The sequence below is a fragment of the Mirounga leonina genome, unplaced genomic scaffold, assembly GCF_011800145.1.
Source record: "Mirounga leonina isolate KUSES-001 unplaced genomic scaffold, KU_Mleo_1.0 Mir_174, whole genome shotgun sequence".
Lineage (NCBI taxonomy): Eukaryota > Metazoa > Chordata > Mammalia > Carnivora > Phocidae > Mirounga > Mirounga leonina.
The window spans coordinates 16,298,281-16,311,637 of NW_023270451.1; the positions used below are offsets into that span (position 1 = coordinate 16,298,281).

At 36.0% G+C, this 13,357-nt stretch overlaps 1 protein-coding gene across 11 annotated transcripts in view; it reads left to right on the forward strand.

The window, feature by feature from the left end:
* ADAM22 (ADAM metallopeptidase domain 22) overlaps positions 1–13,357 on the forward strand; it is a 226,598-nt gene that overhangs the window by 196,496 nt on the left and 16,745 nt on the right. For 7 of the 11 annotated variants that reach the window (XM_035020501.1, XM_035020510.1, XM_035020503.1 and 4 more), the window contains exons 25-26: positions 2,037–2,127; positions 5,885–5,902. In XM_035020501.1, the coding sequence (XP_034876392.1) occupies positions 2,037–2,127; positions 5,885–5,902 (109 nt within the window). Of the gene's footprint in view, positions 1–2,036; positions 2,128–5,884; positions 5,903–12,603; positions 12,799–13,357 lie in introns of all 11 variants that reach the window. The other 4 variants (XM_035020508.1, XM_035020509.1, XM_035020511.1 and 1 more) reach the window with 3 other exon arrangements.

The window sequence follows — 13,357 nt, forward strand, 5'->3', positions numbered from 1 at the left end:
TGAGCCGAAGGCAGACACTTAACCGACTGAGCCACCCAGGCACCTCTGAAGAATTGACTTTTAAATATCTTGTTGGCTTTAATATTTTTTTATTATAGAATCCCATCTCCATTCAACCCAAGTTGTGTAGCCTGAACTGTAGATAATTCTAGAAGTAGTAACCTTGGCCGAGGTGTCTAGAAGGGGATTAAGGACATAGATAAGAAACAACAGGTACAGATCTAAAAGCTACAGTGGCCCAAATGGAGAGGTAGAAATTAAATGCAGATAGTTGTAAGAACACATGCCTTGGAGGTAGATGTCCCCTTTTAAACTATATTATCATTTTTCATGATTGAGTGTTAATTAATGTTCAAATCCTGAAGTCCATTCATCTTCCTGTTCATTGTAATCATCCAGACAGGTTAAAAATCTTAGCCACGATGACTTTAGCAAGGAAATTCAGAGAATGATGAAGATTCTGGTGTCCTCAGTCTTAGCAAGGGTAGTATGGAGCTTTTTTCAGCAGTGAATGCAGAAATGAGGCTATTCAGGTCCCTGGATTTAAGTGAATTGTCAGAAGTCATATCATTACTTAGAAATAACCAGGCTAAGCCTCCAAGTTTATTGATCCCTGTAAAAATTGCTGGAAGAAAAAGAAGAAAAGGCAGATGTGCTAGGCCCTAGAGTAGGAAAACCCCAGTGCCCCAGTGGGTCCTCTGGCATCTGCATCCCCCCATCCCACAGAGGATGTGCGCAGGGTGGGCCGTTCTGGTTTCCTCGGATGCCCTGCCGTAGGACACGACTTACCGAGGCCTCCCATACAGGGGGGCGGCCGCTTCTGTAATGGGGATTTGCGATCTGCCCTAGTTGCCCGTGATTACAAACTGTTGACATTTAGAAAGATGCTTCGGGAGTGTAGCAGACCAAGAGAGACCTGAGCTGCTCTGAGTGAAACAGATCTGGGTGATTTAAGCATCTGGTATAAATCATTATCAGCAAAGCAGCCAGGCCTCCGATCTGCCTTTTCTGCTCCTGGGCCCTCCCTTGAGTCTCTTGCCCGAGCCTTTGACTTATGGGGTCACTCACACTGCTATGATCCCCCTAAGGATTCCACCTCTGCCTTCCTGACAGCAGATGCTGACACACAGTGCCATTACCGAGTCCTGAGCACTGGCCTCGCCTTGGCCCTCTGCCGGTCTGCTACCGCCTGGCTCTCGTGCCTGGCAAGCACCAGTCTCTGGCTCGCCACACACTCTCTTTTCCTCTGGCTTCTTTCCTTCTCTAGGATCCCACAGCCACCATTAACAGCTGGGAACTATAAGCCCATTGTTTGAGCACCTGAGCACTCATTATATAAATCCGTAGACACATTTTCTCCGCAAGGAGCTTACATTTGAGAGACAAAATATCACACGTACAACCGAGGGCGATAAGGACCTTGCGTTAGTGGTCAGGATGGAAGGATATGGACAGTCACATTTCTGGAATTCCTGAGCAAGAGGTCAGGGTCAAAAGGAACATGGATTTTTACACGTTCCTATCCAGAGAGTGCTATGGCAATATGGTAGAGTCGCTCTCCCTTTGTTTTTTATTTTTTACTCTTCCTTTTAGTAGTTAAGCGACCTCATCTTATTTTTCAGAAAATTACGTGGGAAATAAAACTGTGCAAAATATACTGGGACAAGAATGAAAAGGGAATGCAGACAAAGAATTACGTAAACAAACAGTTGATTTGGATTGCTAAGTAATGCTTGATTTTTCGTCCCTTTAAAAAAACACCCACTTTTTTACTTCCCAGTATGTATGGATATCAAATCATTATGTTGTACGCCTGAAACAAATACAACCTTATGTCAAGTGTAGCTCAAGAAAATTAAATTAAAGAAGTGTTCTCTAAGATTAAGATTTAAAGGGAAAAAACGCCCACTTTGTAAAACAAATAATTTTGTTAGTGTGGTGATTACAAATATGGGGAATAATGTTCCCGAAAGAATTTTGTCTCAAAATTTCAATTATATACACTGATCTTCATTGTTTTCTGTTTCCCCCCATAGGTGTCGCTGGTACCAATATCATAATAGGCATAATCGCTGGCACCGTCTTAGTGCTGGCCCTCATATTAGGAATAACTGCATGGGGTTATAAGTAAGTGAAATGTCTCAGTATTGTTACTATCGAAGTAGACTTTAAAACATTTCATTTAAATTAATTAAGCACCTAGAAAGTTGTGTATCATTGGATAGGTATACCTGCAATGAAAATCAGTCTGGTTCCACAGGCAATCAGTGAATAGTCTTGGCATGATTAGAGGTGATAATAATTTACTATGTTTTTAGATTTTGAGGTAACTCCCTTCTATTCTGAAAGTAAAGAATATTGTTTTAAAACTGTTACGTGAAGTAAAACCGATCTAAATCGTGTCTTAATGCGAAGGCTGTGTTGGTTTGCTCTTGAGTGACATGGGCTCTCTTGACTTAAACCCACGCCTAGAGATCTAGGCAAGATGGTCCCATAGGGAGCATAATGCTTTAGTACCAACAGCAGTGACGCCGTCAATTCTCAGCAAGAACAGCCGTGGCAGATGTGTGACCGAGGACTTGCCGTGGCCCAGCATCGTGCCAGAGGCAGAACCTCTTCCTCTTCATACCCAGTACGAAGGGGGCACTAGTATTTAACTATTGGGTGTTTGTGTGTGAAGAAAATACTGTTCAGAGACTTCATTTGTTCACATTCAGAGTCAACTTTAAGTTACTGCTTTTAATATGTAATTCTTAAGCTTCAAGTTCAGCTTAGAAGTTTTGGGTTCTTATTTATACATTTTTAAAAAATTACAAATTACGTAACTTTTGAATACTGAAACCCCTTGAGCATTTAGCTAAGGAGATGACTTCAGGCATTCCAAACTTACTTATTTTCTGAATATGTTCAGTTTCCTTTTGAAGTACTTCGATATTAACGATGTAAAAAATTTCCTTAGGATTCAAGTAACTTATTTAAGTTTAATAAATTGAAACTTAAATATGGTGAACCTTGAGTTCTGTTTAATATTTCAACTTAAAATCATTGTTCTGCTGATCTCTCATGATGATGTTTCAGTACCCCGGCCCTAGGGTTTTTCTCCATTTGAAGGGCCTACAATGTTTTCTAGGCATTCTGGCCATTACCCCATTTTATAGTACTCCCCCCCACATACGCCTGACTTACTTCACTGACAGACTTGGGAATTAGGATATTTTAGGCTTCAAAATTACCCCAAACTGTTCAATAGACTAGGCACTATGTAATTATGTACTATTATCATTATTATTATTATTACCTGACATGGTCTTAAACCAACTCATTTGAAGGAAATCTCTTTAAAAGTATATATGGCTGTTGTTTGTTGTGAAGTCAGAACCCTGAAAGAGTTTCTTTGGCGGAAAAGAAAGAGCAGTTAGCTTACTGCCAAGATAAACTTTGTATGCTGAAAGCATTAAAATACATGAGGGCATCTGTGGAAGGCACATAGATACCTATGTGCCTCTTTGATGTGCAGGCCGTTAGCTCTATGGCATACTTCCATTTGCACGGGCTGATTTCTTTCTTTCTTTTTTTTTTTTTAGATTTTATTTATTTATTTGAGAGAGACAATGAGATAGAGCATGAGAGGGGGGAGGGTCAGAGGGAGAAGCAGACTCCCCGCCGAGCAGGGAGCCCGATGAGGGACTCGATCTCGGGACTCCAGGATCATGACTTGAGCTGAAGGCAGTCGCTTAACCAACTGAGCCACCCAGGTGCCCCCTGCATGCCCTGATTTCATCATAACATTTGGAGTTATAAAATTACATGTCTGAAAGGAAGGCTTTTCTGAATATTTATCATATGACCTCGCCTCCCACCCCAGGTGAATTAGTCCCATCTTGGAGTTAACGCTATTTCCTCGACTTCCCTGATTTAAGACCTATGTGGTAATTGCCATCACAAGCTTTGATCTTTTGAAGTAGCTCAGTGGTTTCATTGGTCATGTGAAAAGGGGAAGGCAAAATTATTAGTTCTGTTGTGTGTGATTTTCTGCCACCTACTGATGCAAATTGGAATTTCTTGTTTTTGCAATCTTGGAAAAAAATTACCTTTCAGAAAATATGAAATCTAAACTTCTCTTGCTAATGAAATTACCTATGTCCATTTGTTTTAATGATTAGAATGAAAGTACTTCCGTTTGTCATTTCTTATTTTTATGAAATTCTTTTGAGATTTCACTGTTTTTTCTATTTTTCATTTCTGAATATATGTACTTTGCATATTCGCTAAGGAAAAAGACAAATCTTATTCATACCACAGAATCCTCTTCATAAATTTGAACCTGAGTGATGAAAGTTTTAGTGCTACTAAACTTAATTCAGAGTATGTTTAAGAATAGAACGAGAATGTAGAAGTTTTAATACAGGAGTTAAATTCATGTAATTCATATTCTACTTGAAATTCAAAAATGGATTTAGGACCTGAAAACTCGTTTCCTCATTAATGCTTCCGATTAAACTTTCTGCCCGTTCTCCAAGCCTTGGAGTGAGGGAATGGCGGAATAGGCAATGAGGAATACTTATTTGGAACTGATGGACCACTAGTTAATCAGATGGAGGGAATAAAAAGTTAAACATACTGAATAGAAAGAGTCTGGGACTACTTATTCTCCCCCTCCCCCAATCTGATGGTTTCAACTATGAAAAATATAAATAACAAATTGGCACTTTTACTCTCATGAGCTCATTATTAAACCAAGATACTTACAGAGTGTATGAAATAGATAGGCAGATAAAGGTGCTACAAACAAAATTGATATGGAAACATTATCCTTGATGTGGGGAGGAAGGAGCCCAGTACTCAGTTGCATGACCTTTCTAACATGTCTTCAGAATATTAACACTTAATTAGGTCACGATAGAAAGTTAAAAATTAAGTCTTTTGAGTTGTAAATTAAGTCACTGGTGTCTTACTATTATACCCCCTAGAACACATTTTTGTTTAATATTGGTTTGTTTTAAAACTCATGTAATTTTGTTTTAGTGTATGGCCAAATGAAAAAGAGAGACTAAAGTTTGAACAAAGTATTTCCAGTGTAAAGTTTCAGTAAGTAGTGATCACTTAGAAGGTCCCTAACAGCTGTGAATTAACTCATTCTAATATATCCTACATGATGAAATAAGATGTTCCCATGTCCAATCATGTTTTCCCATTTGAAATTCTTAGGAAGAGCTTTAGTTTGAGATATATATTCCAAAAGGAATGAATTATGATTTTTATTTCTATGAAAGCAGTTAATTTATAGAAGTAACTTGAATAAGATTGACTTTAGAACATTACTAACTAAATGTTTAATATGGTACAATTGATATTGGGAAAACAGGTGTTCTTTCATAACTGAAGCTTATTTATGCTGTTAAAAATATTTATTTGAAAATTTTGTCACTAACCCTTTGGTGTCGCTTCTAAAGATGAAGTAGAGAGAGAGAGAGAGTGTGTGTATGTGTGTGTGTGTGTACCGTGTGAAAGAGAGTCTGTGTTTGTATTCCCCATGTTATGTTACTTTTTTTAAGGATTTATTTATTTGAGAGAGAAAGAGAGAGTGAGAGAGAACATGAGAGGGGAGAGGGTCAGAGGGAGAAGCAGACTCCCTGCTGAGCAGGGAGCCCGATGTGGGACTCGATCCTGAGACTCCAGGATCATGACCCGAGCTGAAGGCAGTCGCTTAACCACTGAGGCACCCAGGCACCGTGTATTACCCATTTAGTTTTGCAATTCAGAAATCCTCTAGTGGAGACCTTTCAATGAATGCTAGACCTTTCATGTTTATTGCTCTCTCTGAATATACTTCCATAGGTAACTAATTCTTCTTTTTTTTCCTTTTCTTCTTGTCCATGAAAAGAAATTATCGAGAACAGAGGTATGTGATGAGAATAATCTGAACACATAGCTGAAAGGTTTAAATCCTATTAACATCCTTGGAATTCATACATGCAGTTATAAAAGTTATAAATGTTGACTTTGTTTCTGTGATCATAGAGCAATCTTGTTTTTCATGACCTTGAAACGATAATTTTAATAATGGTGCTGTGGAATGTATTATTTATTTACAAATAGATCTATCATTATTTAATTTTAATGGTTCTTTCATCCAACAGTACCATAATAATAGAAGTTACTTGTGCTACTATTATAGTAATGTATAGTAATGTATATGGAAATAAACTTTTTTCCATCTAAAACAAACTTCCTCTATGTTAAGTAATCACCTGTGTTTACATTAGTTAATTGGCTTTTCTTCATCTTTTTAGCAATCTTATTGCCTAGTACTTTCTGAAGGAATTTATTTTTTATTTGTTACTATTGTTATATTAATAACTTCCATACAGAAATGATAAAATTTATATGGGCACAGTGCTGGGATCAGGAGAATGTCCTGGTACTTGATGGGCCTGTTTACTTCTGCATAAGAAAATATTTTTGTACTGATTAGGTAATTGTGTAGGTAAATAATTTGCATTATTGGAATCTCAGATTGTCTAGTGTAAAGGCCATAAAGTCAGATACCCTGTTCATCATAACCTTAAAATCTATGTTTAACCATCAGCATGAAAAGTGGTACAGAGCACTCATGTAGTTTTATAAAAATGCCTATTTTTTCCTAAATCTAAATCAACCCATTTTGAGATAGCCCCTTCACTTTTCACATTTAAAAAATTATTAATGCTCTTAGCTATTATACAAAAAATTTAAAATATCCTGGAAGACCGGGTCTTATGCATCATGTAATACTAGTTTTGTACTCAAGATAACTGTGCAGATTCATACTTAACTTTCCCCACTGTTGCATCAAATGTCAGGCAGATTGGGAATAAGATGTAATAAACATGATAACACTTTTTCAGGCCCTAACTAGCTTTCATTTTTTCACAAATTAAAATTTTGAACTTTACTTTTCTGTTTTGTTCCATGTTGTAATTTAAAATTCCTGTAAGAAGACTTTAGCCATAAGTGTCTACAGTCTCTATAAATGTGCTCATACTGAACCAACTAAGATCCTGGTCAGTTAGCATAGATATTAGGAAATATTCATCCAGTCCTGGGATAACTAACTAACTCGTCATTAATGGAAAAAGTAAACCTGAGACAAAATGACTTAAGTTTTAAAAACAACTAGATTTCTTTTTGACATGTTTAAAACTCTTGTGTCTAATCACTGGAGAAGAGCTGGAATCATTTAAGCTTTCTCTTGGATAGAATTTGATCAGTTATATCAGAAATCTAAGTTTGGTGGCTTTCTCCAATGAAAAACAAAATTAGGCTAATAAGATCAAATATTGATGAGTCAGCCTCATTTCCGTAGTAGCTAAGGCTATAAGGTAATTTAATATTGCTTACATATAAAAAGGAAAGTAAAATGTCACAAATATAAGCCACATAAGCAAACCTAAAGCAGTGCTCTAAGACACATTCTCACCTGGAGTACTATCCAGAATGAGGGAATTGCCCACACTACAAAAAATTATTAATATGCAAAACTGTGTACCAACCTCTTATTCTAACTCAGTATCTACATAGGTACAGTTGAGAACATTTTTTGCATTAAGAATTTCCTTTATGTGTCTGATATAATTTCATGCCTCCTGGCATTACTGAGTCATCATTTTATCAATCTGGTTACTATTTTGGAACCTAGTTCATATTTTGAGAGTGGTCACATCTTTGACAGATATTTATTTTATGTATTTTGCTATATTTCATTACAATATTTATTTATTTTTGCCCTTGTCTATAGCTAATGAGTCTTAGACTTGTAGAATAATTCTCAAAATGAAGAAGTAGCAAATAATGGACTTTAATAAATATCTTCTGAAGGATTTTCCTTTTTGAGAATATTTGTCAGTGGTGATAGAGCAGGTAGGGAAAGGCCAGTGGACCAAAAAGCATGCATTAAGAAATGTATAGTCTTATAAAAATATTTTCAGATGTTCAGAAAGATGTGTTCAGTTCTGAAGGATGCTAGGAAATAGAAATAAGAATTTTGAGTTGTCTTTGTCTTTAAATTTAAAGGTTTTCCTTTGAGGTTCCATGGTGGGAGGACTAAGTGACGAGGAATCAGAAATTCACTTGCTAGGATGTGATTTCTTGGGAAATCACTTAAATTTCCCACGACTTTTAAATCAGATAAAGTTCTGTGTAATCTGTGAAGCATCATAGTGAGGGAAGTTCTTAGTATATGGTCTCTGAAGACTTTGTGTTTCTCTGATCTTCAAACGAAGGAGGTGAATGTGGTTGTTCTCACAGAGAAAGGCCGCATTCATCCACATGAATGAGGCCCACACATACCGGTTGACCTGGTGCAAGTGTGGGTGAACATAAAGGTTTGCTCTGACACTAAATGCAAGACCATATTAAACATATAGCCAGTTATCAGATTCTTATTAATGATAGCCATTAGGCATAACTTTCAAATTATTAGAGAAGTCAGGCAAGTAATTCTGTGAAGGAGCTTGATAACCTGGCATGATAGGTTTAATTGCAAGTCTGTCAACCCTTTGTTTTCTTTTTGTTTACAAACTGCTTAATAAAAACAGACGCCCTGTTCTGGACACAGTAGAGGCAGAACCCCATGCATGAATGGTATCACTTTAAATCTGCCAGTGTTACCTTATGAAGGGGAGAACCATGTAACCTAGGAACCGTGGAGAGTTCTTTTATACATCATGTAGTCAGAAGGATGGCTGATCTTTTTCTTTAAAATTTTCAGGGACGAAGGCTTCCATATTATTTTCAGCTGATGCTATCATAATTGCTTTAGGATTTAGCAGCTGTATACTCTGTGTGTTTGGTTTTTTTTAAGATTTTATTTTTAAGCAATCTCTACACCCACTATGGGGCTCTAACATACAACCCCAGGATCAAGAGTCTCACACTCCGCCAACTGAGCCTGCCAGGCGCCCCAGCAACTGTATACTTTGATACAAGAATTATAAGTTTGAGCTTTAGTTTTCAGATCGGTTTGCAAGTAGCAATAGAATAAGAAAACATTAATTTGAACTTGGATTTATGTAACATCCATATTCAGCTGAAATATTCTCTTCCTTTGTCTGAAATGAACACACATCATTATGATTAATGTGAAATAGAATAAATAATTAGATCATATCTTCCTGATCTGTACCTTAAGCAGAAACCCCCTTCCCCATTTCATTTCTCTCTCACCTGTTTTAGCCAGTTTATTTTCTGATTGTGAACCTCCCTCCCTCCTTTTTTTCAAACCTATCTTAGTTTGTTTTTATATTATTATTAATTATATTATTATTATTATTTAAGTGATATTCATGCATCTGTCCGTGTGACTTGGTACATATTATATAATATTTCTTAAAACAGTAAAGTAACAATTCTAATATCAGACAGCCCAGACACCAACAAAGCATTGGAGAAATGCCTCCTTCAGCATTAAGGTTAAGACTTACGTTTTTTTCATTGTATTCTCATTTTGAGTCTGTGTAAGGATTAAAGTTAAATATTATGGTTCATTGGACCCTTTAAGGAAAGACCAGACTACCCTCATAACAGGGTTCCTTTCTGAGGAAAAAGAACTTAGTTAAATAAGCTTTTATTTTAGTCATTATTTATAAAAATTCGTGTGTGTATCTACATATTTGCATATAATGTGGGAAATATGAGGTAATGATCCCATGACAAAACTTGGTGCTGGTCAAGCCACCTAATGTAGTAATCACTTCGTGAGTCAAAATTCCATGAGATGATAAAAATTTAAGAAGAAAGCCATAAAGACTAGAAAAAGAAATTTGATTAAAAAATTTAAAGACTCATTTAGTCATTAATGATCTTATATAAGAAATGATGAAATGTTATTTTATTGATCATGGGGACCTGATATTCTCTATCTTCACTAAAGTTCAAACAAGAAGAAGTAAGTTTGTTGTAATCGGCAATGGATACATGATTCTTCACTGGACAGTGAAGAATGTTAAATATCATTCTTAAGAGATCTTTAACAAAATTCTTAATCTGTCATTAACATTGTTATTCATTTACTATGTGAAGAAAGTTACATGCATTCCTTATGTGATTTTAAGGGGAATATAGAGTAGTTTCTGTATTTTGGAGTCTTCCTAATAGAGATAGCTAAGAATCTAATCTGCTCATCACCATAAAAATAAGGCCACACCCCAGAAGTTCATTAAGCTTAAACTCCCTTCCAACCCCTTGACTGAAGCCCATGGTTTATGATATGTTTGGTGTTTAGAATTTTTGTGCATTGTGTGAAAGATGACCATGCCCTGCAGAGAAATTACACTGAAGGAGTGGTAAAATGTGCAGTTAAAAAAACAAAAACAAAACCAGCAACAAAACGAGGCCCATCTATTGTGAGAGGTAGTCCATTTAAGCCTGCAGCCTCAGCCAAGGGAGCCCTGGTAAATGCCTGAATGCCAGAATCAGGTAATGAAAAGGTAATTTGGGGGACAGATTAATGGGAAAGGTCAGATGTAGTTGGAATTTGTCTTCATTTAATTTGAATTTAGTGAGGCACATCTTATCAGTTTATAGAGATTATTATTAAAGGTGATGATGAGAAAAAGGATTTGTTAACCATAAAGATTATTGTTGGAGATGATGTTGATGGCATTCTTTTATAAATATTAATGTGATCCAAAAGGAAAGTTTCCACCCTGAGGCGACATACAGAACTCTGAGTTTCTTGAGATCATTTTTTTTTCAAGCATGACAGAATGTTTTACTCATAGGAGGCAAGGCAGAAAATGTGATTCCAGAGATTAAAGATCTCTTGCATAACAATATGTATCATTTGTCCTGTATTATTAACACTGTGAATATGGGGAAATTGTACTATTTTTTGTATAAAATTAATGTTTCATAATATACTGGGAAAAAGAAAAAAGTTACAATTATGAGCTGAAGCCACTTAAGGGGTTAAAAATATTTTGAAAGAGTATCACAGAGTTCTAAAATTAGTCTTACAAATCTAATGAGAAATTTGACTTTCTTCAAAGGGGAGGATCACACAAATTTATCTATGTGCTTCCTATGGGTTGAAAAAAATTTTTTAGATTTGTGGAAATGTGTGAGTATATAGGATTGAAATAATATGAGGGAGGTATTCAAGTAATTCAAAAGAACAAATGACCAAGTGTTGTCAACGTTTCAAACAGAATAGGAATTGGTACAAGCAAGCAAACATCTGAAAGTGGCATTTTTTTTTTTTAAAGCTTTCTTTTTTTTTTTTTTTTTAGATTTTATTTATTTATTTGAGAGAGAGAATGAGATAGAGAGAGAGAATGAGAGGGGGTAGGGTCAGAGGGAGAAGCAGACTCCCTGCCGAGCAGGGAGCCCGATGCAGGACTCGATCCCGGGACTCCAGGATCATGACCTGAGCCAAAGGCAGTCGCTTAACCAACTGAGCCACCCAGGCGCCCTTGAAAGTGGCATTTTTTAAGATAGAATTTAGCACGAGCAAGTAACCAAGGTAAGCATGCTCACTAAGGAAAAATCAAGTAGAAAAAGGAGTTAGCAAATTTGGCCTTTGTTGGAGACCTATTGAAGTATAACTCTGTTTAAAATTCTCAATCCATCGCCTCCCACAAGGGTACCAAATGGAACTGAATCAAGTTTTGGATGCAGGTGGTTTTTTGGGGGCCAGGCATTGGCAGGTGATCAGATTAGCTATTGAGGTTGGCTAGGTGGTCCATTCTAGAGTTTTCTACCCTCCTCTGTTAGGAAAAGTAATAAAAATCTGTTCCAACCTTAGTTAATTCAAAATCAGATCAAGTGGGGTCAATAATAGTACAGATTAAATGGATCTTCTTTTGTTGTGTTCCTTCTACAGTGGAGGTAGAGAACCGAGGTCACCCACCAACTACCTATAAGTATCTTCCTATAGTCTCAGCAGGAATTCATATATTTTTCAACCCCTTCTTCCTCTTGCAGAATTATCTCCCTTTACATATTCTACTGTGTAGTTATAGCATTACATTTTTGATTGGTGTTGGAATCTCTTTCAGTTTCTTCCTATTTCTCCTAAATGAACAGTGAAGCTCCAGATTGAACAGATTAATAAGAATTTAATTGGATTAAATTATAGAAAATGGCTTAGAAATCCCTCCGTTATTTTAGGACTTAATTGGTCTTGGGGTTACATTATATAATGTTTGGAAATCTTGAATAGTTTATTGACCACAGTGAAAAAAAACTGTGCCTTATCTGGGGCAAGGATGGTCTGTCCCAACATGTTTCCTTCAGCACCATTTTTTTTTTTTTAAAGACAAAACTTCAGTCAACATCTCCCAAGTATAATAAAGTTACAATGAGAAACTTCATCTTTCCATATTTTTCTCCTGAAGCAAGGCTTTTATTCATCCAGACTGTATAGACTTCACTGATTGCATTTTTGACCTACAGTTAGAATGACTTAACTTGTCACATTTATTAAATATAATCTTATATGTTGTTATAGATTTGATTCATGTAGATCATTATCCCTACCTCTTTTTTCCTAAAAGAATATTTGTATATGTCTGTGTTCATGTGTGTGTCTTGTTTTCTGACTCTGAAATGTTTATTATGCCTTAGACAGTTACCCCAGGGAGATTATGTAAAAAAGCCTGGAGATGGCGACTCTTTTTATAGCGACATTCCTCCTGGAGTCAGCACAAACTCAGCATCTAGTTCTAAGAAGAGGTCTGCTTTTCTGTCGCATTTTCAGATTTCTACCTGTTCCATCACACATTATTCCATTAGTCAGAACATTTCATTATTTTGCAGCAGGTTTGATTACTTCTTCCTTCTTTCTTGAATGTTAAAAAATAGTATCCTTTGTTCTTTGATTACTGCGCTTCCAAATGCCATATGCTCAGAACCACTTGTTAAGCCAATCAGGCCAGAAATTGAACCAAAACTAAACCAAACCAATAACAATCCTAAATCTACATAGAAATCCTAGGGTTTTTCAATCTTGCTCTTATATGGCTTAATAAACTATACATAGTAACTTATAACATTTTAAATGGTGAGCTTTATGTCATGTTGGGTAGTCAAAGAAAAAGGTTACTGTCATGCTTCAGTAAAGCAGTTGTTAAATTGGTACTATAAATGCTGTGTTGAATATTTTTAAATTTTAAATATACCAAAGCTAAGCTTGCTGTGAAAAAAAGATTGCTTCTCTGTGAATCATATTGAATATTATGATTTTTGCCTTTTATTCCTGGAATGATTATTTCTAGACTTTCTAATTTAGAGTTCGGTTGCCAAATTAAGTATATTTAATATTTGCCTGAATTTTATAATAGGACAAGTGGGGTTAATATATTATTTATATGTCTTAAAC